The 23,526-nt window shown below is 39.0% G+C and overlaps 1 protein-coding gene and 1 long non-coding RNA gene across 5 annotated transcripts in view; one reads left to right on the top strand and one right to left on the bottom strand.

Moving 5' to 3' along the window:
- Positions 1–16,458, bottom strand: part of NAA35 (N-alpha-acetyltransferase 35, NatC auxiliary subunit) — a 24,279-nt gene extending 7,821 nt beyond the window's left edge. The window contains exons 1-16 of one of the 4 annotated variants that reach the window (XM_032676894.1): positions 16,331–16,428; positions 14,899–15,042; positions 13,233–13,266; positions 11,417–11,531; positions 10,318–10,392; positions 9,022–9,189; positions 8,555–8,621; positions 7,821–7,864; positions 7,178–7,228; positions 6,334–6,417; positions 5,433–5,547; positions 4,745–4,923; positions 3,591–3,650; positions 2,229–2,335; positions 1,932–1,998; positions 1,050–1,148 (exon numbers count right to left, since the gene is read on the bottom strand). In XM_032676894.1, coding sequence (XP_032532785.1) covers positions 1,050–1,148; positions 1,932–1,998; positions 2,229–2,335; positions 3,591–3,650; positions 4,745–4,923; positions 5,433–5,547; positions 6,334–6,417; positions 7,178–7,228; positions 7,821–7,864; positions 8,555–8,621; positions 9,022–9,189; positions 10,318–10,392; positions 11,417–11,531; positions 13,233–13,266; positions 14,899–15,022 — 1,389 coding nt within the window. In that variant the 5' untranslated portion in view covers positions 15,023–15,042; positions 16,331–16,428. Of the gene's footprint in view, positions 1–1,049; positions 1,149–1,931; positions 1,999–2,228; positions 2,336–3,590; positions 3,651–4,744; positions 4,924–5,432; positions 5,548–6,333; positions 6,418–7,177; positions 7,229–7,820; positions 7,865–8,554; positions 8,622–9,021; positions 9,190–10,317; positions 10,393–11,416; positions 11,532–13,232; positions 13,267–14,898; positions 15,043–15,745; positions 16,122–16,149; positions 16,220–16,330 lie in introns of those variants that run through there. The other 3 variants (XM_032676896.1, XM_032676895.1, XM_032676897.1) reach the window with 3 other exon arrangements.
- The window catches only part of LOC116781224, a 25,533-nt gene extending 2,007 nt beyond the window's left edge, over positions 1–23,526 (top strand). The window contains exons 2-3 of the long non-coding RNA XR_004354818.1: positions 12,713–12,718; positions 23,200–23,526. This is a non-coding gene — a long non-coding RNA (uncharacterized LOC116781224). The remainder of the gene's footprint in view (positions 1–12,712; positions 12,719–23,199) is intronic.

Here is a 23,526-nt window from a genome sequence, read left to right as displayed (position 1 = left end):
TGCACAGAATAACAATATTCAAATAGTAGTGTAGCAAGAACATTAGGTATTTTAAATTTCAAATTTTTAAAGTATTGGTATCTAGATCATTAGCAGTCACGTGAGCACTGAACCCATTACACACTTGTTTATTTTTCTATATTGGCAATAATTACTTCTCTCCTTTTTTTTTTTTTTAGCCTAGCTGCATTGAAACATTAAATTTATTTATAAGCTTAACATACAAGACACACAATGTGTCCCATCAGATTAACTAAAATATTGCTAAGACCAATTTTGTCTTAAGAATTAATTGTATGGAAGACATGAAGTCTCCCACAGTTGGAACATTAACAGTAGTCCTGAAGAGAACAATTCATGTAACTGGCTACAAAATGAAAAAACAGTGTCTCAGCTACAGTACTGTAACAAACTCAATCAAACTATCTTGAGAAAAGCTGGAGCACACAAAATCTCATCCCCACCTCCAAGGTCCTCAATTGTTCTCCTTACTGTGCATATCTTGGGAAATATTTTATTATTTTATGACTCTTACTGCTGGAGAAAGATTTCCAGCAAGTGAAAATAATTTTTAACTTATGATTCCCTTCTCATTCTTCAGAAATGTTCAAAATCAGTCAGAGTACGTATTTTGAAGGGTTATTTTTTACTTTCGCAGTTTACATCTGACATAGCTATAAGGCTAAATTTTCAAAGGTATATTGTCAGCACGGCTTGTCTATCTCCCCCTGGTTATATCTTCCAGACTGACAGTCACAAGGAGGATAGAGACTAAAAGCAGTGGAGTTACCATCAGATTACATCACAACAGGTTTCCCTGAAGTCTACGTACTGGACAAAGTTAATCTCAAAAAATATAATGTTTTTGTTAACAGATCTAACAGAAATTCTACTGATTTCTTGGGCTAAATTTCAGGAATCCTTGTCCTAAAGATTTTAGGACAAACAGAGGACTTGCTTCATGCAGCTAGGATCTAATACCACATGCTTCACTCCAGTAGGAATATATCTGGAAAAAAACTTTGCTGGCCGGCTGCCTAGGACATTACCTCATCCTGTAGGGTGGCAAATTCCTCAAGAATGTGACCCAGTTTATCTCTCTGACGAGCTCTATTGTGTCCATGGATTTGAATCAGACTACAGAATGGCTGAAAGAAGCAAAGCATCATTTTAAATTATCAACACAACTTTGAAAGTAAAGGAGGAGTACTATGATGTCTATTTAGACACCTGCTCTATATATCTGTATCAGGAGGTGTGTTACTTAATGCTCCCTACAGAACGCAAGCAGCAGGAAAGCAAGGTCTCTGGAGGGATGCAAGAACCCATTTCTCTGTACACAAGTCAACGTGAGACTGAGTGAGCATCCTTTAGGAATGTGATCAGAACAAAATGCCTGGTGTAAATGAGATATTTCTTATGCCTAAATCCATGCACCTAGGTGGTCAATGGCACTTGGTGACATGGTTTAGTGGTGGACTTGGCAGTGCTGGGTTAGACTCGATGATCTTAAGAGGTCTTTTCCAATCTAAATAATTCTATGATTTTCTTGAGATTTTTACTGTGCCATATTCAACAACTGAATCTTCTAAAACAATTTTTTAAAAAAATTAAATTTGAGAGAAGGTAAAAATAACTTTGTTTTTACACATGCTATGCATTTGTTTTGTTACAAGGTAAACAAAGAGGTAGAAGGTGCAGATTTTTAACAAAGTAAAATGTTAAATAAAAATCTAGAAGAAGAACACAGGAAAAAACCATCAATAATTAGACTAGCTTTTTAAAAAGTGTTACCATTTTAAAATGGCCAACTTCTGCAATTTTGCCATCATGTCAGGTGTCTAAATTAATTGGTCTCATGTTCAAACGTATGCAAATCTTCAAGGTGTTCATATACACATAAACATGCTGTAACTGGAATGATCACTTACCCGAACACAATGTGTCACAAAGGAATCAATGTAGTCCTTTGCCTGGTGATTATTATAAAGACAACATCTAAAAGAGAAATATTCATGTACATACATATTTTTATAAATGCCACCAGTCTAAGTAGTACAAAATTAAAAAAGGAACAGCAATAGTTGCAGCAACAGCAACTGACTCCTTCATACATAATCACTAAATACAAAATTAATATTTTTTTGTGCATTTGTCCTTGCTCTTGTAAGCAGAAATATTTTTTCAACAGAGATGTAAACAAATGTGTAAACTCAAGATCCACTTACTTTGGAGAAAGGACTGGAGGACTGACAAAAGACCTTAAAGCATCTTTCACCATGTCTTGCATGAGGTGAGTGCCAAACACCTTCTTATTATCTACTAGGAAAGTTGTCTGAAAGTAAAAATGTGTTTTTAGGAACGTATTTTAAGTCAAAAGTAATGCACTAGGAATTAGTAATAGAAAGCTCTTACAGTATATATTAAATATAAGAAACTTGTAAGATTCCTTTTAGAATTGAAATGGTTCAACTAGGTCCAAGGCTACAGACTCAGAAATAGAGGCATATTGAGATCTGACACTTCTGTGGTATTCTCAGGACAAAAAATACAGCTCTGCTACTTGCATAAGAAAATGCACGCAAAATTATTTTATTTCTTGCACTTTGAAGATGATAAATCAGACAGATATTTCTGAAGATTGGCATGAAACAGATTGTGTGTCTTCTCTGGAGGCAGATAAAAATATATCTACAGACTACCGCAGACTTTTTTCTACCCCAATGGATACTACTGCTTTCATTGGTCATGTCTGATCCTTATTTAACTTCTCTCCACAAGCGCTGTGCCCCTTTCTTACATGGTTCTTCAGCAGTTGGAGATAAATCTCTGCACCCACAAGGACCGCACAAACTCATGTGGCAGAAAGGCAGAACACACACACTATGAAAACATTCTACTTCCAATAGTTATATTCCACTGGCTCTATACATGGCTTAACAGGGATCAAATGTAAAGAAGTTCTGACATCAAGGGACACCCTACTATAATCGAAACCTCTTATAAGGAATTATTTATTCAGAACTGAGGAATGCACTTTTAAGGTAAGTAAAGCAGTGAGAAGTTCTGCACTAGCCATCAGGTTTACTGTTGTAGCAATAGAGGCCATCTATACACTAAATTCTGTCCAAACGGTGATGAATACAAACACTAGCCCCAAACTGAGACAGCATATGGAGAACAGCATAAAAATGTGTGTACAGGCACAGCATTATGGCAGTGAAAAATTTTAACACTTCCTGTTTTAAATTAGCATGTGTTAAAATGATCTAAGCAACAGTATTTAAAAATGTTTTAAAATATTAGATCAGATGATAAGCCTCCATGTATACAATCAGAGAATGCTTTGCATTGGAAGGGACCTTAAATATCACCTAGTTCCAACTCCCCTGCCATGGGCAGGGACACCTTACTGGCCCTGAACACTTGATGGGGCATCCACAACTTCTTTAGACAACCTGTTCCAACTCTTCATCATCCTCACAACAAAGGATTCCTTCCATAATATCTAATACTTAAACATCACCAGAAAATCCATATTTATAATGAATGCAAAAGTATTTTATTCAAAGACATAGATTAGGACTTGCCTGTAACAGGGATCTTGAAAGAACACATGGTGATTGCTCACTAAACTCACAGAAGAAGTCCTAATTTATATTTAGGAAAAAAAAAAATAATTCATGTTAATATGTCAATTTAGCTATGTATATATAAACACACAGAGTGACATTTTTATACACACACACACATTTGCATCTCTTATAAACACACATATGTAACATATGTAAAATATAGGTGTAGATACACCTATATTTTGTATAAAGTACATGCAAACATAACATAGCTTATACAACTTGTAAGAAAGTGACCATGAATAATTTGAACAGAACAGATTATGAAGATAAAATCCATTTTTTTCTGCAATTACTTGTTATTTAACAGAACAAAAAGGTTTCTGAATTTTCAAATGTAACAACTGGAAAGATGATTATAGTACAGAAAAAAAACACTGTGAGACCTTTAAGATCTTGACATGACCAAACCAGGTACTGAACAAAACTGTAATGTTTAACGGATACTAGATGCTTCATGCAAACACTGCTTTAATTAATTTAACAGGAAATAGGAAGACAAAAGATCTTTTTTGATCTTTGAACTGATTTAACTGTGTCTGTTTTCTCAGTCAGTGACCACACATATAGTAAAAAATATTTCAAGCATTCAAGTGTCTTCTCATAATTGTAGGCAGTAACTGAGAGTAACATCACTTACTCAAGAAAAAACATAAGCAGGGGCTTAACTTTATGCCTATCTAGGAAATTACACACTTAAACAAGTGTGTATTAAGTGCTCTTGTGTTGTAAGCACATATGCAGAGTATGCTTAATCAATCTGAAAAAATCAGGCATATAGCAAAGAATTATATTCTGATGCTATAAATGCAGCTCTTCAACCAAAGAAACTTGCTTGGCCTCTACCACTAACATGTATAATTACCTCATAAATTACAGGAAAAGTGGGAGGTTTGAGAGGAGAAAAGGTCTTTGTCAAAAAAAGAAAAATATTAAATATCAGGAAAGACAGTAAACTTTGGAATTGTACACTACAAGAAACACCAAATACATATATAGCGTTCAGTTTTCTCTCCAGTGAGCAACACCATGCATATATGAAATGATTTTTTGCAAGTTACATTTTCAGATCTTATATTTTGCAATAAATAAGAAATATTAATGCTTACCAGTATACAGTGCAAATTAGTTAAGTTGACTACTTCACATACAGTTTTTATTCGGTCTATTAGTTTGGAAAAATAACTGACCATTTCTTCCCTTTTAATTATTTTTGCATATCGAGGAAAAGTTGGTGGCAGCAATCTCTGATTAACCAGGGGTTCAAAGCCCATCATAATAGGATGATCTAATGAAGGAGAAGGGGATAGAGACAAAGAAAAGGTGCATATAAGCCATGTTTTCAGAACTTACTTCAAACTTGCAAGTATAATACAAATAATTCAACTGGCCAAAATGAAGTTTTTATCTGTGAGTTAACTTACAGAGACTAACTACCCAATTAAGACACTGATTACTATTAAAAAAAAAACCTCAACCCTCCACACATACCTGTAGAAACAGTGAGGTGCTGTTCCCTATTTTAAAATAACATATGCATTGATTTGAAGTGCAATGCACTTAATTAAAAGTTCACATTATCTCTGGCTATGAATTGACAGTATTGCTTTCAGGAGAACCACCATTTAGTGAAATAAAATTAAAATCAAAGAATGCAAATCTGTAACAACTTGTATAATGAGTGTTATTATTTCAAAGTAAACAGTGATTTTAACTTCTTTTAAATATACAAAGATATTTACATTTATGAAGAGAGCATATTTAAGAAAGGAAAAAATGGTATAATTTGATACATACCTCCTTTAGTGGTATCGTTCTGTGCCTGCATACCATGATGCAATGAATTGTGGATAGCAGAAAGCAAGTCAGCTGCCTGAGTCATTAGTTTCTGAGCTTCCGCAACTGCACTCATCTGAAAGGCAGGAAACAATTATTCACATTATGAACCAACATATTTTGACTATATAACTAATGCTAGTATAAGAAAAAAGAATATTAGGGTTCTGATGTTCTTATACAACCAATTCTGAACAATAAATCCAACATTTCTGTGCAATAACGTTCTATTTTACATATCTATACATACATTCAATACTGTATAAGACTTTACAATAATTACAACTCGAAGTCTTGTATATACTACGTGAAAGACTACTCTTTGGGAGGACATGATTCTATCCCTTTGCCTTAACTCATGAAGTTCCTTCCCCTTTCAGCAATAAGGAAATCATATATTCAAAAAAATAGGCAGATTTCATGGAATGCTATTTTAATTCTTCTTCTCAGACCAAAGATGTCTAGATACAAATTCAGTATCGCATGCAAGGAAAAGCTAATAGTTCTTTAGAGATGGGCAAAACAATGTTCAATGTCAGGTAACTCCATAGGAGGGGACTGAAATCAAGTAAGAAAAGTTTTGTTCATGTGTGTGAAAGCATAATTTGAAATCCATAAATATTTTTAAGTGTTTTATAATGAATACTCTGTCTTTCTGCAAGGCCATAATAATGTCAGCTACTAGCCTTCCCTGTGTTTGAACAAAAACTGAACGTTTGCCGCCATAAGGCCTTTTTCAACACTTTACCTCCACCCACATCAATTCAAATCTCCTTAATCTAGAGAATAATTGCCTGATCTTCACGAAAATGATTATTTCACAAGATCACAATGTGAACACAGAAACACCAAATGAACATACCTCTTTTTTTGTAAATGCTATTAGAACAGTCAGCAGTACCCGGGTAAACTTGACTCTGCTGAACACAGCTAAACATTGTTGATGCTGTAATAAAATTATACTGCTAATTACTAAGCAATAGGCATTAAATCTAGAATCATAGAATATACTGAATTGAAAGGGACCTGCAAGGATCAGCCAGCCCAACTCCTGGCCCTGCACAGGACCACCCAAAGAATGACACCACATGTCTGAATGTTGTCCAAACACTTCTTGAACTCTGTCAGACTTGGTGCTGTGACTTCCCTAAGGAGCTTGCTGCAGTACCCAACTACCCTCTGCACGAAAAGTCGTTTCCTAATATCCAGCCAAAATTTCCCTGACCCAGCTTCAGGCCATTCCCTCAGGTCCTGTCACTGACCACTATGGAGAAAAGATCAGTGCCTGCCCCTCCTCTTCCCCTCACAAGGAAGTTGTAGACTGCAATGAAGTCTCCCCTCAGTCTCCTCTTCTCCAGGCTGAGCAGACTAAGTGACCTCAGCTGCTCCTCATACGGCTTCCCCTCAAGGCCCTTCACCATCTTCACTGCCCTCCTTTGGATGCTTTCTAAGAGCTTTATAACCTTTTTATATTGTGGCACTCAAAACTGCCCAGAGGACTCCTGCCCTCCCTGCATGAACTGTCACACAAACTGCCTCAGCATGCCCTGGCTAATGTGCCCTGCTCTGTTTGCCAGCTCTTCCACATGTTACTAGTTGATCACACTCCCCAGGCTGCTTTTTATATGCAGGGGTGTGGTTATATCACATTTAGATCTCCCATTTACATCCAATAAATCCAGGGAAAAAAGCAAACAATTAATTACTTCAAGTTCAACTTCTGGATCTCTCTCTTCTCCTTGTCGACTTCGAGTGCTCTAGAAGGTAAAGAAATTTCAAATAATTTATCAAGAATTGCAAAGGCAACCTAATGATAAAATCCCTTTACCCTCTCCAGAATGTCCATCTGTTAAATAAGCCAAAAATCAGTTCTCAAGTTCAAAATTCCTTAATGTATAGTCCAGGTATTTGAATGACTCTCCTACAGTAATGAGATGTATCTCAGTAAACTCTGCAAATAAGCAAAGAAAGTGCATGAACATTTTATAGTGTAAACTGTGGTAAAGGAAAATTACATAACTTCTTTAACATTACATAATATATCTGCCTAGAAACCAGAAGTTACATTCATCCTTTCTGTGCCCCAGCCCAGTGTTATCTTCTACATCATGATTCCACCTTCTACTAGTGAAGCAACTACTAAAGAGTACAGAAAAGTCTGAAGACTTCACCATCTTTAGCTAAAAGTCAAACTAAAAGCATGTTACGCAAACTATTATGGCAGTTCTTCAAAAACCCCACCATTTAATGACACAAACTTCCTGCATTCTTCATAATCCAACTCCCTCTCCCAAACCTATGTTAAGTACACTTGAAATATAATTGACAAGGCGAATGTGAAAACAATACCTTCACTCGTCTTTGCATGTCCTCTTCTACATCTTTCAGCATACCTGGAAAAAGTCACAGAAGAATTAAAAGCTGAGAAGCACTCCCAGGCACACCTACATCACTCAGAGGAAAAAAATTTTGAGGGGAAAGTCAAGTTTAGGAGTGCTTTACATTAGCCAGAGACTAGACATAAAATATTCTTGTAGGGATGGGTAGGGATGTCATGCAACAACTGAAAAATCAAAGTACAGACCAACTGATTCAAAGCTAAAGTGTTCACAAATTTCTCAAAAATAAATCAATAGCAAACTAATGTAGGTATGAAAAAAGGTGCATCAAAAGACTAAAATACATACTTAAGTACCTAATAACATACGTATTTATAGTTGTAGAACTACTAGATTGCACTTTATTCTAAAGCAACCTGTTTTGAAGACAACACATTGTAAGGCAAAAAAGCAGAATTCAAGCAGTGCACTTTACAGTCACGTGTATCCATCTCATGATGAGCTCATGCCCAGCCACTTTGTATCTAAAAGCACTTCTTTTTCTCATAACAATTAGACAGCTGAAACTTTTCTTCAAGGAAAAATAATTTGATCTCTTTTTACCTAGTCAGCAATTTCCACATGACTAACAGAAAAACTTAACAGCTGAGACTCATACCAATTCATCAGGTGTGGCTGAAAGTAACCAGATGCTCAAAAGAGAAAGCAACTGATGGACAGATACGCAGAAAGCACAAACTGTACCTGTAACTCTAAGATCTGTCACACTGTTGGCCATTTTAAATCCATAAGTCATTGACTGAAAATCTTCCTGAAAAAAAATAATCAAGGAAAATACGTAGTGAAATATAAAAAATTGTAGCTACATTATCAGGTTAGGATTTGGGATTGTCTTTTTGTTTGTTTTGGGTTTTGGTAGGTTGTCTTCCTCTTGGGTTTTGGGTCTTTTGCTGGTTTTTCTTTTTTGGGAGGATGCGTGAGTGTGTGCACAGGGTGTGTTTTTGTTTAACTATGTCAAGTATAAATGTCCAGTTTTATTCTAGGCAACTGAATATACTCAATGGCTTGGGTGACTTTCTTGCCCATATCCAGCTTGAGGTAACTATTTTCTGCATAAATCCTTAATACCAATATGCCTTTCATATTTTCATCAAGTGACATCCTACCAGACTGTTTATATACTTAACCATAGGAGATACTAAAACACATACCTCCTCAAAAACAGCTGCTTTGTTAACCTTTTCTCTGGCAATATCACAGATTTTTAGGATCCCAAGAGCAAAAGCCTTCATAGCAGGATCTTCTATGAAGTCTGGATTATGAATATAAAGGCAAGTGAATACTGTCTGTGCCAAGGAATGTCCTTCTAACCATGTTATCTAGAGAAAAGAAAATTAGGTGTTTTACTCATGACAGTCAAGTCCTCATTTTTACAGATCCATTCTTTTTCCATCTTACTATGCTTCAAAGACTCATTAAAGAACTCCTTACTATGGCAACTTTCCATCTACCAAAAAAGGGTAAAGTGAAGGTGTTTCAACCTTTATCCATCTGATGGCTGTGGCAGATAATAAGTTACTAAAGCCTATAACAAGCCTAAAATTCTAGTGTTCGATAAACCTCTTCTATAAAGTTCAGGTCTAATCTCTGCAATCTAGACATGACATTAAGTTAAGAGACCATCAGATTTACAAGCTTTTTCCATACAAATACTGAATGAAGAAATGCAAGTGGCTATGAAACAACTCACTAATATTCTGCATGTTCTTTCTCTTCTGTGACTTAGAGCTTCTTTCACAATCCCCCCTCTCTACTTTCACATTGCTTTAAGCTACAGGGAAAGCTTCCGTAATCTAAATTTAAATTTAAATTTCTAAAGTAGGACCATATTTTTAATATGATCACTGTCCCTTTTCAAAAAAAGTGCCTTTTGGGGGCTAGGGGCAGAAGACAAATTACATTACACCGTATCAGATGTACAGTCATCCTTAGATGTGTTTTGGACTAAACTGATTTGAAATGTTTTAAAAAACAAAGTAATGTTATGGATATAATTTTAAAGAGTAACTGAAAATTAGTATCATTTACTGAGGTAATTAAAACACATACCTAGGGAAAAAAATTCACAACTAGCAAGTAAGTGATACGTTACTTGTTTTTTCTAAATGGATTTATTTTCTTTCTCCAAAATGCTGCTGTAAGCTCAGCCAATTATGGCTGTACGGAAAGGAGCAACAAAGTGCTACAAGTTACTGCACACTCGGCTTCCAACACAGTCAAACACCAAAACACAGCAGGCAATTGGATAACACACATTCATAAAACAAGAAACTATAAAACCTTTTTTAAATCATTCAAAATTATTCATATTTCCTATAGTAAAACAACAAGAAATCAATATTATGCCTTTTATAATAGCCAATGCAAATAACTAAGTGGAAATTAAAATAAAATGCATATATTTTCTAAGCCTAACCACCTAATTTGAAGAAAAGAGAAATGCTTACCAAACAACAAAAACACGTATCCATTATTCCTACCAGCTCAGGTGAAGTGAGATCCTTTATTTTAATGGTGCCATCCTTAAAAAACAAGGAAAAAACCCTAAACACTATGGAAGCATATAGGCAAAATACAACTTATTTGTACAGCCAAAAATTAAAATTTTCTTAAGATTTCAGAGTAATTGTATGCCACTAGCTTTATTGATCAGCTTCACAATGTCTCAAATTCTGAAAAACTTTGCCTTCCTATCATTGTGTTAAACACTGAACAAACATAAAGCTACTCAAAGAGAATGCTATAAGTAGACAACAGAAGTTTAAAACCAGTTAACTGTCAACACTAAAATCGCAAAATAGTATGTATAATCATAATAAAGATTGAACAAGGGATAATATGCAGGACCAATTCTTTGTCTTTTAAACTGCAAACACTTGTACAGTTTTACTGTCAGGACCAAAAAGACTGCAGTTGTACTCTGATCATTTTATTTGTCCAATGCATACAATCCTGCATACATTCTAAGTTCTCAGTCCCTTTGAAACAAAGTCCACCATAAAAAATACTTTTGCCTTTGAGTGCATTTTTTTTCCAAAATAACAGAAAGTCTTTCAATCTGCCCTAAACCAATTTATCCTGACCATAAATCAAAAGTTAATCATTACTGTCAATGTTGTCAAATTACCCAGCTTGTGTTCAATGATAATAAACTGATAATAGACTTTTGTAAGGAAGCTGGCTTCCATTCAGCTAAATAGGGGCTAACAAATACATCTTCACATAAAAGACACATTTTGGGAATGCACAGGGTGACTTGCAAAACCATTTCTAAAATATATTTACTTGAGGTATCAATACACAACAATTTCACAGTACTTTTCACTGAAGAGGTAGCATCATGATAATGCAGGAAACAAAATTAAAAAAAGAAAAAGCAAACATCACAAGCTATTTCTTACTCTATTTTTTTTATTACCCAAAATTAAAATAAAAAAACAAGTAAAGATTGAAAACATTATGCTGAATTGTGCTTAACTATAATTTGATAAAACTGTATCATATTTTCACAGACAGGGTAGACAAAACTAGGAAATTCACACGAACCTTAATAGCTTGCTCAAAGTTAAGAACCTTTCTGTTAACTTGGTTTCCAATCATACCAGCATCCATCTTGGGATCCATCATTTCAATGGCAGACATGGCTTCAAAGAGACCAAAACTAAGAACACAGATTGAAAAAAAACATGCTGAATGTAACTGTTTTATACAAAACAGTCTTCAAAAACTAATGTAAAAGCATATGATGACAAACTGAGTACACTAGATTCTGACCACAGACAACAAGGTATGTGAACTTTAGTACTGATCTTCAGAGATCATGGTTTTCAGATCATTACAGATTGAGGATCTCTCAACAAGTCAGTAGGAAAACAGATGGATGAAAGTAGAAGAAAACTATTTGCCTTTCTTTAAAGCTGAAAACCACTCCTGAGCTAAATATCCCACTACTGCAGCTATGCAGGGGACCCCTCGTGGTCTAGTGGTTAGGATGCGGCGCTCTCACCGCTATGGCCTGGGTTCGATTCCCGGTCAGGGTAGTCCCCCGGGCAGATGGAGCTCGTCAGCCCTGTAAGGCCATCCATCTAAGAGAAGGTCACTCTAAACAAACCTACGTCCTGAGGACCTCACTGCCACTGTCCAAGCTCGCTCGGCCCCGGCAGATGAACCTTAGGATTAAAGGGTGGGCTCAGCTCAGCGCACACTGTGTCTCACCTAAAAAATCCACTGCACAGGCTCGAAGGGTAAAGACCTTTCCCAAATCTTCATTCGCAAAGACTGGCCATACTTATACTTACATCTATGCACACTTGTTTCTATATACCTCATAATGACAGCACCTTTTTAAAGATCACCTAACATAATAAAACTAGTATTAACTGAACAAGCTGTTCTTTATTACACCACATCCAAAAAACCAAATAAGATACGTCCGCCACAAACTATTGCCAATATATATCTGACACAGGCTAGCATATTCAGCAGTATAGTGAACTTGCAGTCAGGGCATAGAAGCTTGCAGAAGAACCACATCAAATAAAGACAACTATAGAAGAAGGGGTACAGTGTCTCGCTTCTGGTACGTATGACATTTATCAGAACTGCTGCACCAGTCTTTATAATATAAAAAGGTTATTGCATGTGGCACACTTAAATTCTGAGAAGTGAATTTGCTCTGAAATGCTCTTATGTATAAAATTAAAACTGAAAATGTGCTTTAATTCTACAGAGCATGGTGATATCCTTGCACATATTTTTGAACACATTTTGATTTAATAGTGTGCTTCTGTTTTCTGAGCTATTAGTCTAAATAAGCACTTTTTGCTTTATGCAAGTGAATAGATTTGTGTGGCTAAACAATTTAATCTTTTCTTTAATGAATTCAGCAAGCCTTTCGCACATGCTTTTTTTTGAAATATAATTTTTCTCAATCTGTAGAGTTCTCACTTTCTGTTTTAGCATGTCATTTAAGTTACATTAAAGCATACGGATTGTTCATACTAAACTTGATAATGACATCTAAGGCAACCAAATTAAAAGTATTAAAGTCTTTCTGGCATTTTTTTATAAAAGCACGTCCACATAAAATAGTTCAGTAGGTTCAGTAGTGTCATCACCACTGATCATAAGATGTGCAATGAACTTCTAAAATATATTGATTCATTGAAAATGTCATGTTATACCTACACCATGAGAATTGTTCAGCATTCATACATGTGCAGCTTATACATACTAATGAGGATAAATGATACTCTGAATACTTCAAATATTTGAAGTTTAAAAAAGATTAGTTATCAGGAAATATTAACATACTTGAACTGATCCTACCTAAAAATGAAAACTATCCCCCATGCATACTTACAGCTTGTCATGAAGCAGTTCTCCTAACTTCAGTTCTATAAAGGAACAGGACAGAATAAACAGTTACAATCATCCTGCTAGCATAACTTTTCCAGCATAGTCTTGTCACTCACCAAACCCTCTGATGCTAAGAAACAAGGTTTGGGAAGCAGATCAGACATTTCTATTCGACCCTCATTTGCTTCTACTTACAAAGCACTTTCAAGATTGAAAGACTATAAGAAACCCAGTGGTTCAGAGTCTACCCTCATTTCTCTCTGTTATTCTAATAGTTAAAAGAGGGTTTAGAATTACTAAACACCCTGTGCAGTTGCAGTCCAGAAATCCGATATCCTGGGCTGCATCAAAAGCAGCATGGCCAGCAGGTAGAGGGAAATGATTCTGTCTCTCTGCTCTGCTCTTGTGAGACCTCACCTGGAATGCTGCGTCTAGGTCTGGGGTCCCCAGCACAGAACACCAGGGACCTGTTGAGTGACTTCAGATGAGAATAACAAAAATTACTTGAGGGCTGGAGCACCTTTCCTGTGAAGACAGGCTGAAAGAACTGGGGCTGCTCAGCCTGGAGCAAAGACAGCTCCAGGGAGACGTTCTAACAGCTTTACAGTACCTGAAAGAGGGCTACAAGAGAGCTGAAGGGACTTTTTACAAGGGCATGCAGTGATAGGACAAGGAGGAATGCTCTTAAAGAGTTTTAGATATTTGAAGAAATTCTTCACTGTGAGAGTGGTGAGGTATTGGAACAGGTTGCCCAGAAGAGTTGTGAATGCCCCAGCCCTGCAAGCATTTAAGATGAGGCTGAATGAAGCTTTGAACAACATGTTCTGGTAGGCAATACTCCTGTTCATGGCAGGGGATTTGTAACAAGATGGTCCCTTCCAACCCAAATCATTCTATAACGATTATTCTATGAAATAGCAGCATGAGCTGTTTCCTGTGCTCCTTTGTGCAGGTGTCTTAATCTTTTCCAGGGGAGATTACTGAAAGGCTTGCTTTTCCTCATTACTTTTAAAGAAGTCTTTAGATACATTTGATAAGTATACAGATATAAGTAATATACAGAAATTATCTGATGGCATACAGAAATTGTGTTTATCATCATGTAACAATGCATGAAGTAAGCTGCAGTTTTATATTTATTTTTCACTAATGTCATCATAAAATCAGTTGAAGAACTGTAAACTAGCAGTAGCATCTAATAACAATAAAGGCACTGTTTAAATGCAAGCAACTACTTCCCTGTTACTGGGATGCACTACATCATCTCAGAAACTCAGCCTTGCTTCAGAGATGACAAGATGAATTAAATGAATTCTTGGACCCTACAGATCCAAAAATATACAGGAAAGAAAAAAGTCTTGATTCTGCATGCATGAATGATACTTCCACTTGGCAGAAGAGACAAGAAGAAATCTTTGCAAAGGAAAAAAAGCAGGTGAGAAAATGTGTAAGACAAAAAGTGAATTAAAAAGATATTTATGTAATCTAGAAAAAGGAGCAAGGTGGGGTGGTTCTGGCATTTCTATCCTCACAGTTAACACAGAACCAATGTAGCTCATTCATCTGAGGCTTGAATCTGGGTCAAACTATAGACTAGAAGACCTCAAATCACTATGCCTGGTACTCCAAAGGATTCCAAGTTTTCCGAGAACATAAGGAATACAACTCACCTCTACAAGCTTCTTCAAAATCCTGGGTTATATCTATCCAGCTTGTATTACTCTTTTCCATCTTGTCAGGCATACCGAGTTCCCATCCTGAATCATCATCTTCTACTGAAGCTTTCATAACCATGATGCTGCACCTTTAAATCCCTACCAGAGACACCATACATTTGCACAAATTAGAGAAAGTGCTTCATGGGAATATCTTTTTTCCTTTCAAGAATTGGGTGAGAAAGAGATACTTACTAACTTGATTTTATTTAAACAGCTACTGTCACATAAAACCAACAAATCCAACCTTATTAATAAAAGAATATTTAAAAAAATCATTTTCTTATTCATCATTTCTCTACAACTAGCTTGTGGGCTGTGAAACGTCAAAACCTAAGGACACCAAAACATCAGCTGTACAGAGCCACATAGTGTACTGTCAAATTAGAAATAAAATGGGAAGCATAAAGAAGTCCTCCCTTACAACAGATGCAGATATCACAGGGATTTTTTTGTTCTTTTATGCTATTAAACTATACATCCTCCTACTGTTCTGTAAAACGAATTAAAAAGAGGGAACTGTAAAACTGATCACAAGCAAGTGTTATTCATATGAAGTGTATTCAAACGAATTTGTGAAAGAGGGTTTATTTCCTCTGATTTCTTCAGCAGAAAGCAGTATCAAAATTACGGCACGAATGTTAAGCAACTTCAGAGTGGAACATATGTCTTAAAGTCTGCCGATCAGTTATTTCGAACTAGTTTTGTGCTTTCTCAACCTCCCAGCACGCGGGGTAGCCCCGAGGAATTTCATGCTTTCCCGATCAGCCTGCCTGTGAGACACCAGCAACGCTGAACTCACCTCATGTGTCTCGCAAGAGACAACTGGGAGCAAGGCAAGCTCTGAACAGCTTAATCACAGCCGCCACGGAAGCTTTGAACAAAGGCCTCCGTGGCAGGAGACCGCCCGGGCATGGGGAATTAACACAAACAGATGGGGAGCGGGGGCATCGAAAGGCCTTTGAACACCAGCCCAGGGGTCCCCTCGCCCCAGCTCCCCGCCAGGGGCGTCAGGATGGCATCAGTTCTCAAGAGACCGCAGGGACCGCCAGACTCAGCAGGCTGGGATGAGGAAATACGTAGGAAAACAATTAAAATAAGTTAAATTAAATTCCCGCCTGGATTTCGGGATATTTAGGCCTCCTGGGCTCTCCTCTTCCCGTAGGTCCTCCGAACTCTGGCCGCTGCCAGCACCGCGCAGCTCACCGGGGGCACCGGGAACTGCCGCCCGGCCGCACGGCTCCTCTGCCCGGCCGCAGGGGAAGGGCCAGCGCGCCGCCCGCCCCGGGACACCGGCACCGCCGCCGCGGACTGACTCCCTCCCTCCGTCCCTCCGCGAGTCTGGCTCTGCCTGTGCCCCCCACCCCGCACCCTCCCCGGGCCTCACCCGCCGTGTGCCGTTCCGCCGGCAGCCGGACGCGCCTGCCTGGGCCGCCCGCCTGGGCCGCCGCACACGCGCAGACCCACGGTCGCCGCCACCACCCCCCGCGGCCAGGCCCCAGCGCCCTGCGCAGCCGCAGACGTGGGCGGCGGGCGGGGCAAGAGCGGCCGGCGCCCCGATGATCAGCGCCTGCTGCGGCCGCGGCGCACCGCGGGCCGCGGGGTGGGGGGAGCAGTGGCGGCTCCACCCCGTTCGGTGTCGGCCCGGGCTCCCTGAGGCCGCGGTGGTGCGGGAGGCGGCGGGAGGAGGGCTGGTAAGGGGCCTGAGGGCGTGCGGAGGCCGCCAGGGGGCGAGTGCTGTTGCTCAGCCGCTCAGCGAGTGCGGGGCTTCAGTCTCCGGGTCTGTTGCGAACTCTGTATAAATATCTAAAGGGGGAGGGACAAGAGGATGGAGCTAGGTTTTGTTCGGTGGTGCCAGGCAACAGGACAAGAGGCAACGGGCAGCAACTGATGCACAAGAAGTTTCACCTAGACACGAGGAAGAACTTCCCTCCTGTGCAGGTGACTGAGCACTGAACAGATTACCCAGAGAGGTTGTGGAGTCTCCGTCGCTGGAGATGTCCAAGAACCGTCTGGACGCAATCCTGTGTCGTGCTCTGGAATGACCCTGCTTGAGCAGGGAGGTTGGACCAGATGACCCACGGTGGTTCTGTAATAGATTAGTAGTAGTAAGATAATTTACTCATCAAATTAGTAGTAGTAAAGTAATTTACTCATTCAGTGATATTGCATGTTATATTTCTATATATATATATTATTGTAATCAATGTTCTGTCAAGGCCGGAGGACTGTAAGTTGCAGAATGGGTAATTAACCTGTCAGTATTATAGGCTGATAGTCCTGCAGCTTGCAGTTCTTAAGCTGACAAGACAAATTATTATGCGTTGCTGAATAAGTCTTTGTATCTTGTTTTTCTAAAAGTATATTGTCTAAAAGTGTACGTCTAAAGTAATGAAGGGAAGGACAAGGATCAAAGGGTCAAGTACGAGGATGATAAAGAGGATCCAGGATGAACATCTGGAGAGACCCACACACTAGGCCCCAAGGACGAAGAACTAATTAAAACTATGGGTAGGAAAGTCCCTGGCAACTGAAGCAGGCCTGCAAAAGAACCAACCAGAACCAGACCTGCAAACTCAGATCCAATAGAGGGATAACAAGTGACTATGAGAGGGAAATTAATAAGGGTATAAAGGTTACTGGTTTTGCCCACTGTGCTTGCTGGCCGTGAGTGGAGCAGATGTCTTCCCGGCAGCCCAGCGCGCTGTTTTGCTTATTTGCATTTTATATAAATCTTTAATAATTTTTTTTTCTGCTATATTTCAGCCTAAGTTTCATTTACCTATAACGGTTCCTTCCAACTTTACCCGTTCTATGTTTCTGTGAGCCGCTGCCGACGGGGGCGCGGCACCGCCCCTGCGGTGCCCAGTCCAGGCCGGGCTCCGGTGCCGGCCGATGCCCGCCCAGTGCGGGTCAGGGCGCGGGGGGTCGGGGCGAGGTCGGGGCGGAGCGGCCGGCGCGGGTCTCGTTCCGGCAGTTTGCTGAACTGGAAGCAGACTCGAAGCGTTTTGGGGGTTTTTTTTGGGGTTGGTTGGTTGGTTTTTTTCCTATGTCAGACGTTCCCTCTCTTTCCTTTTACCCTCTCCCTTACGTTCTCTGCTACAGGTTACCTGTGTGTTTTCTGTAGGGTTTACCGAGATGCGCTGTTTATCTCTTGTTGGGAGGGAAGCCAGATGACGTGAGATGATGTTTTAGGGAACTGCGGTTTTAGAACATAGACTGAATGCTTACAGAGTTTCTGGCCAAGATCACCAATGTAAAAGCAGCTTTACTCACCAAGTACGGGCTGCCTTAAGTAGATTTTATTTCCAAGGTTTTGCAAAAGGAGTTAGATTTTAAAATAAAAACTAACTTTATCCATCACCCTTTCTATTCAACATGCATGAAGTACAGAACATTTGTCCTTGGTGGAAAGCATGAGCAGAAATCTTAGTGAGAGCTTCTCTTAAACCAATGACAGCACCTACTTTTATCTGAAAGAAATGTCCTCAGCTCGATGGCTGTTGAAATGTCTGGTGGTTCACCGTTGCACTCATAAGTAATTCAAGGGGTGATATGCAACAGACATCTTGTAATGATCCTAATGTTATGGTAGCAAAGAACAGATCATTATTATTAAACCTGATAGTGGTTAAAACATTTGTAAATGAAAGCTAGCTGTCTTTAATAGAGCAGACAGTGATACCTTGACCGGCACTCTCTTCTGTAGAAAGATAGTTGATTTTTTTGGTGAATTCCATTTTTAATTTCAAGAGAGAAGGGCTGTAGTCCATATAATCTCTAATAATCATTTAACGATGAAATTTTTTTTAAAAACCCCAATATTTTAAAAAAATTACTTTCTGAAAAAGTAGTTTGTTTGAAGTTTGTTACAGATGCTTCCATTAAAAATTATCTATTTGTGGTTCTGTGCAGACTAAGTGGTTGCAATTATAAGCTGATTTTTATGAAGTCATCATGGCGATGGATCCATTGTAAATAAATGTAAGGAATTACCACTTCTCTTGGCAAAAATACCAGGCATCAAACATGAACAGCAGCTTGTTTATATCTGTGTGAAAGGACTATGGCCGTTAAAAAAGTTAACACATGCTCACTGCAGTAACCCCTAAGTGGAGATGCTTTGCTTTGAGGATATCAAAGCACTTCAACCTGAAATGATACAATAAAGCACACTGACAGAATTCTGTGAAGGACTGATCTAACTTCTGGCACATGTGATAGGTGCATGGGAACATCCAGAAAAATAAAATCTCTTTTTAGTTATTTTTAGATTACACACACAATTTTTTTTTTTGTGGGGATGGTTTACAAAAGTCACTAGTATTTAAAATACCTTGGAGTTTATTACAAAAGTATCTCTTGTTTTCTTAGTCAAGCACATATGTGTAAGCTCCACAAAGTAGTTCTCAACATTAAGCAAAACAGAGAAGAAGAGCAACCTCCAGATGATTCTTTGTAGTGTGACCAAAACATGTTTTTTGCTTCCTTCTTGTTGAAGTGGGAGTAGGTTAAGAATTATAAGGAACTTGCTTCAGTATTACTTATGGAGTACCTTTATTCCTGTAATACAGTAAGAACATGCCATCATGTATTTGACTTAAATAGGCTGCTTTGTTTAAGAATACTTCAGCTAACCATGTACCAGTTTAGGGTATAGTCAGTTGACTGCCTGCTATTTTTGTCTTTCCAGAATGATATTACATTAGGTTGAAGCTAGTGATGTATTTTGTATGAGTTTGTAATACAGGATGCCTATTTTTACACTGCAGAAACTCATACTAAAGCATTATGAATTTTTAAAGAATACTTAAGAGAAGAAATGAGCAAACTTGTCCTCTACTGTGTCTTAAAAACAAAAAATTCTGTAAAAGGAATTTTGACTGACATAAGCAAAAAGGCTTTTGCAGCCTTTGAAGTACTGTTTGCACAAAGGTCAATTAAATCAAATGAAAAAACATGATTTATGAGTAAGTTCTATTAATAATGTAGTCTCCTCATACTCTGGATGCTGTTCTTAAAGCATGCTAGATGGAAGCAGATTTAAGAGATAAGTTTCCCTAGTTTACTCTAAAGATCAAGAAATCTGAAGCATGTAGAATTACTTATTGACCTGTTTGTACAAAATTACATCATTTGTTTATCATTTTATGAATAACACAGAGAACCCTCCTCTCCCTCAAGAACCCTCCTCTCCCTCAAGAAGTCCATTGTGGAAATGGTCATCTGCTGCAAGATATCTTTACAGCTTTCCCCCAAGAAGAAGGTATTTCATAGTCATTTCTGAAAATTATTCTTTATCTTTTGCCTTGCTTAAAGTATGACTGATTTTTCAGGAACTTATCATTGCTTTGGATCTCCTTGTTAATGGAAGCAATTGGTGCAGAGAGATAAGGAAAAGGGAGCTGCCTCACAGTAAGCAAATACTTTCCTAAATAGAAAGAAGGTAACCTTCAGATAGGCTAAAAATGATACACATAATTTTTTTTTTTTCTTTTTACGCTGTGAGGACTGACATTCTTGTTTAGCTGAAACAGATGAGATTCACTCGAGTTTGGCTGGGTCATAGTGGGTTTGTTAACATCCTACACATATACATTAAATGTGATTGTCACTGGGCATATGGAAAAAAAAGGGGCTGACTTGGTATGAACCTGTGAAACACAGTGCATCACTTTAGAAACCTGTCCCCTTCCTGCCCTGAAAAACCCACTCTTTCTGACCTCCACTCTCCACAACACTTAGATGAACATTATCCATCAGGATACAAACCTATACATTCTGAATTCTGTATGAAGAATATTGGTAGGTTATCTCATTTTCAGCATTACAAAAGAAAAGTAGCTGAATGAACCACAGATATGGAGTTGAACTGAAATGCTTTTGTATGCATTGAAATACACCTGTAATAGAGTACAAAATATCTCAAAGGTGAAAAAGAACAGAGCCAATGCTGGAGAAGTACCAAGTTCTAATGGTTAGCAAGGAATGAGAAATCTAGAGATAAAGAGCCAAAACCAAATTCTCCAGTGTGTATGTAGACAAGTGCTGGCTCCCACATGAAGGTGTGATTGGTTTTCAGAGTTAAGGAGAGCTGTTAGCATTATTCATTATCTGGAACTGACTGGATATGTTGAGTACATGGAAGTATAGCAACAGGCAAGGTAGGTTTAACTACCTTGTTTTAATAGGAAAGGTTAAGTTTTAATAGGAAACAATGATTAGCCAGTTGATAATTTGAAAGGAACAGGATAGGATCTAAAAATGCTTATATGCTGCAACCTATTAAATTATTTTGCAGAGCTTTTTCTTATACTCCTTGCTTTTATCCTAGAATCAGAGAATTATTAAAGCTGGAAAAATACTTCAAGTCCAGCTATCAACTACTTTAGCACCACTGCTCTGCTTATCATTACACCGTGTCCTCAAGTGCCATATCCACATGTTTTTGAACACTTCCAGAGATGGTGGCTCCACCTCTTCCATGGTCAGTCTGTTCTAATGCTTTACATCCCTTTCCTGCTCCCAGGGGAGATAACTATTAACTCTTGAAATTACTTGTGATTATTTAGCTGTATGTCTGATCCTGGAAGTCATACTGTATTGCTTACTTTGTAGTAAATGTTTTTTAACAGATTATAAACATGCTGTTGGGAGTGAGAAGCCCGTTCTTGTCTGAAAACTTGTGTCTCTGCAAAATGTCACTTAATTCGTTGCTTGTATGGCCTTGTCAGTAATACTAAATGAATGCAACGTGATTTATGTAAAAATGTAAGCTGCCTTTTTATCTTATGAAAGCTCTAATGTCCTTGTCTTTCCACATAGAGTGTAGATTGGCATATATTTTTTAATTCTTTCCTAAGTGCTTAGGTTGTTCCATTAAAAGTATATTCCTATGACCAAATGCTCTACAAATCATAGAATCATTGACGTTGGAAAAGACCTCCAGGTCCAACCTTTGACCAAACACTACCATGCCAACTAAACCCTAGCACTAAGTTCCATCTCCAGTCATTTACTGAACACTTCCTGGGATAGTGAGTCCACCACCTCCCTGGGAAGCTGGTTCCAATGCTTAACTACCCTTTCAGTGAAAAAATCCTTCCTGATGTTCCAGCCTGAACTTCCTCTGGCACAGCTTGAGGCTATGTCCTTTTGTCCTGTTGCTACTTGCCTGGGAGTAGAGCAAGTTACACCCTACTTTTAGGTAGTTGTAGAGAGAGTGATTAGGTCACCACTGAGCCTTGTTTTCTCCACTCTAAAAAACTCCAGCTCCCTCAGCCACTGCTCATAGGACATGTGCTCCAGATCCTTTCCCAGCTCCCTTGCCTTTCTCTGTACAAGCTCCAGCACCCCAATGTCCTTCCTGAAGTGAGGGGCCCAGTACCAAACATAGGATTCGAGGTGCAGCCTCACAGTACACACTGAGTACAGAGGGACCATCTCTTCCCTAGTCCTGTCCTGCTGACCACACTATTTCTGATAAAAGCCAGTACGCGATTGGCCTCCTTGGCCAGCTGGGCACACTGCTGCCTCATTCACCCAGCTGGCAACTGGAAGGTTCTTTTCTGCTGGGCAGCTTGCAGCCACTCTTCCCCAAGCCTGTAGTGCTGCCTGGGGCTGTTGTGATGCAAAGGCAGGACGCAGCACTTTGCTTTTTTCGAACCTCAAACTCTAGTTCTCAGCCCATGGATCCAGCCTATCCAGATCCCTCTGCAGAGCCTTCTTGCCCCCCAGCAGATGAACGCTCTCATCCAACTTGGTGACATCTGCAAACTGAGGGGGGACTTGATCCCCTCATCTAAATAATTGGTAAAGATATTAAACAGGGCTGGCCCAGCACTGAGCCCTGGAGAACACCCCTAGTGACCAGCCACCAGCTGGAAGTTACTCCATTCACCACCACTCTCAGCCCAGCCATCCAGCCATTTTTTAACCCAGCAAACTGCACCTGTGCACTCCATGAGCAGGCAGTTTCTCCAGGAGAATGCTGTGGGAGAGAGTATCAAAGGCCCAGGTAGACTACATCTACAGCCTTTCCCTCATCCCCTAGATGGGTCACTTGGTCAAACCTAGAGATTAATTTTGTGTGAAGTTCTGCTCCACAAGACACTATTACTGTTGCTGCTGTTTTCAGAGATGCATGCCTGGCTCCCCATCAAACGTTTACTTAATGGCCGTATAATTTGCAATCACTTTTTTCAAAACACCACAGATTAATGATCTGCTCTAAGTAAAAATGTAAATTGTTTGCAGTAGTTTTGTATGCCTGTCCTAGTTAGGACAGCTGAGACCAGTTCATCACTGGATGGGTGTAACCCAAAACTGTGTATTCTATAGCCTTCCATGCCATTTCCCAGAAACTGTTATCAGTAGACTATTTACACCCTCTGCTCAGAGCAGCCTGACTCCTCAGGCTACAGAGTAGGTGTTAAGAGGCCTGCGATATAGAAGGGTGCCTCCCTGTCCCTCACACCCTTTGTGAAACTCTCCCGCCTTGAGGAAAGTACTGAGCATTCCTGCCTGAACTGGAGAATATATAATCTTGGAGTCTTGGAACTTTTTTAACCACTCGTGGGATCC

Source organism: Chiroxiphia lanceolata, chromosome Z, assembly GCF_009829145.1.
Source record: "Chiroxiphia lanceolata isolate bChiLan1 chromosome Z, bChiLan1.pri, whole genome shotgun sequence".
NCBI lineage: Eukaryota > Metazoa > Chordata > Aves > Passeriformes > Pipridae > Chiroxiphia > Chiroxiphia lanceolata.
This window is presented reverse-complemented; position numbering and strand designations above follow the sequence as displayed.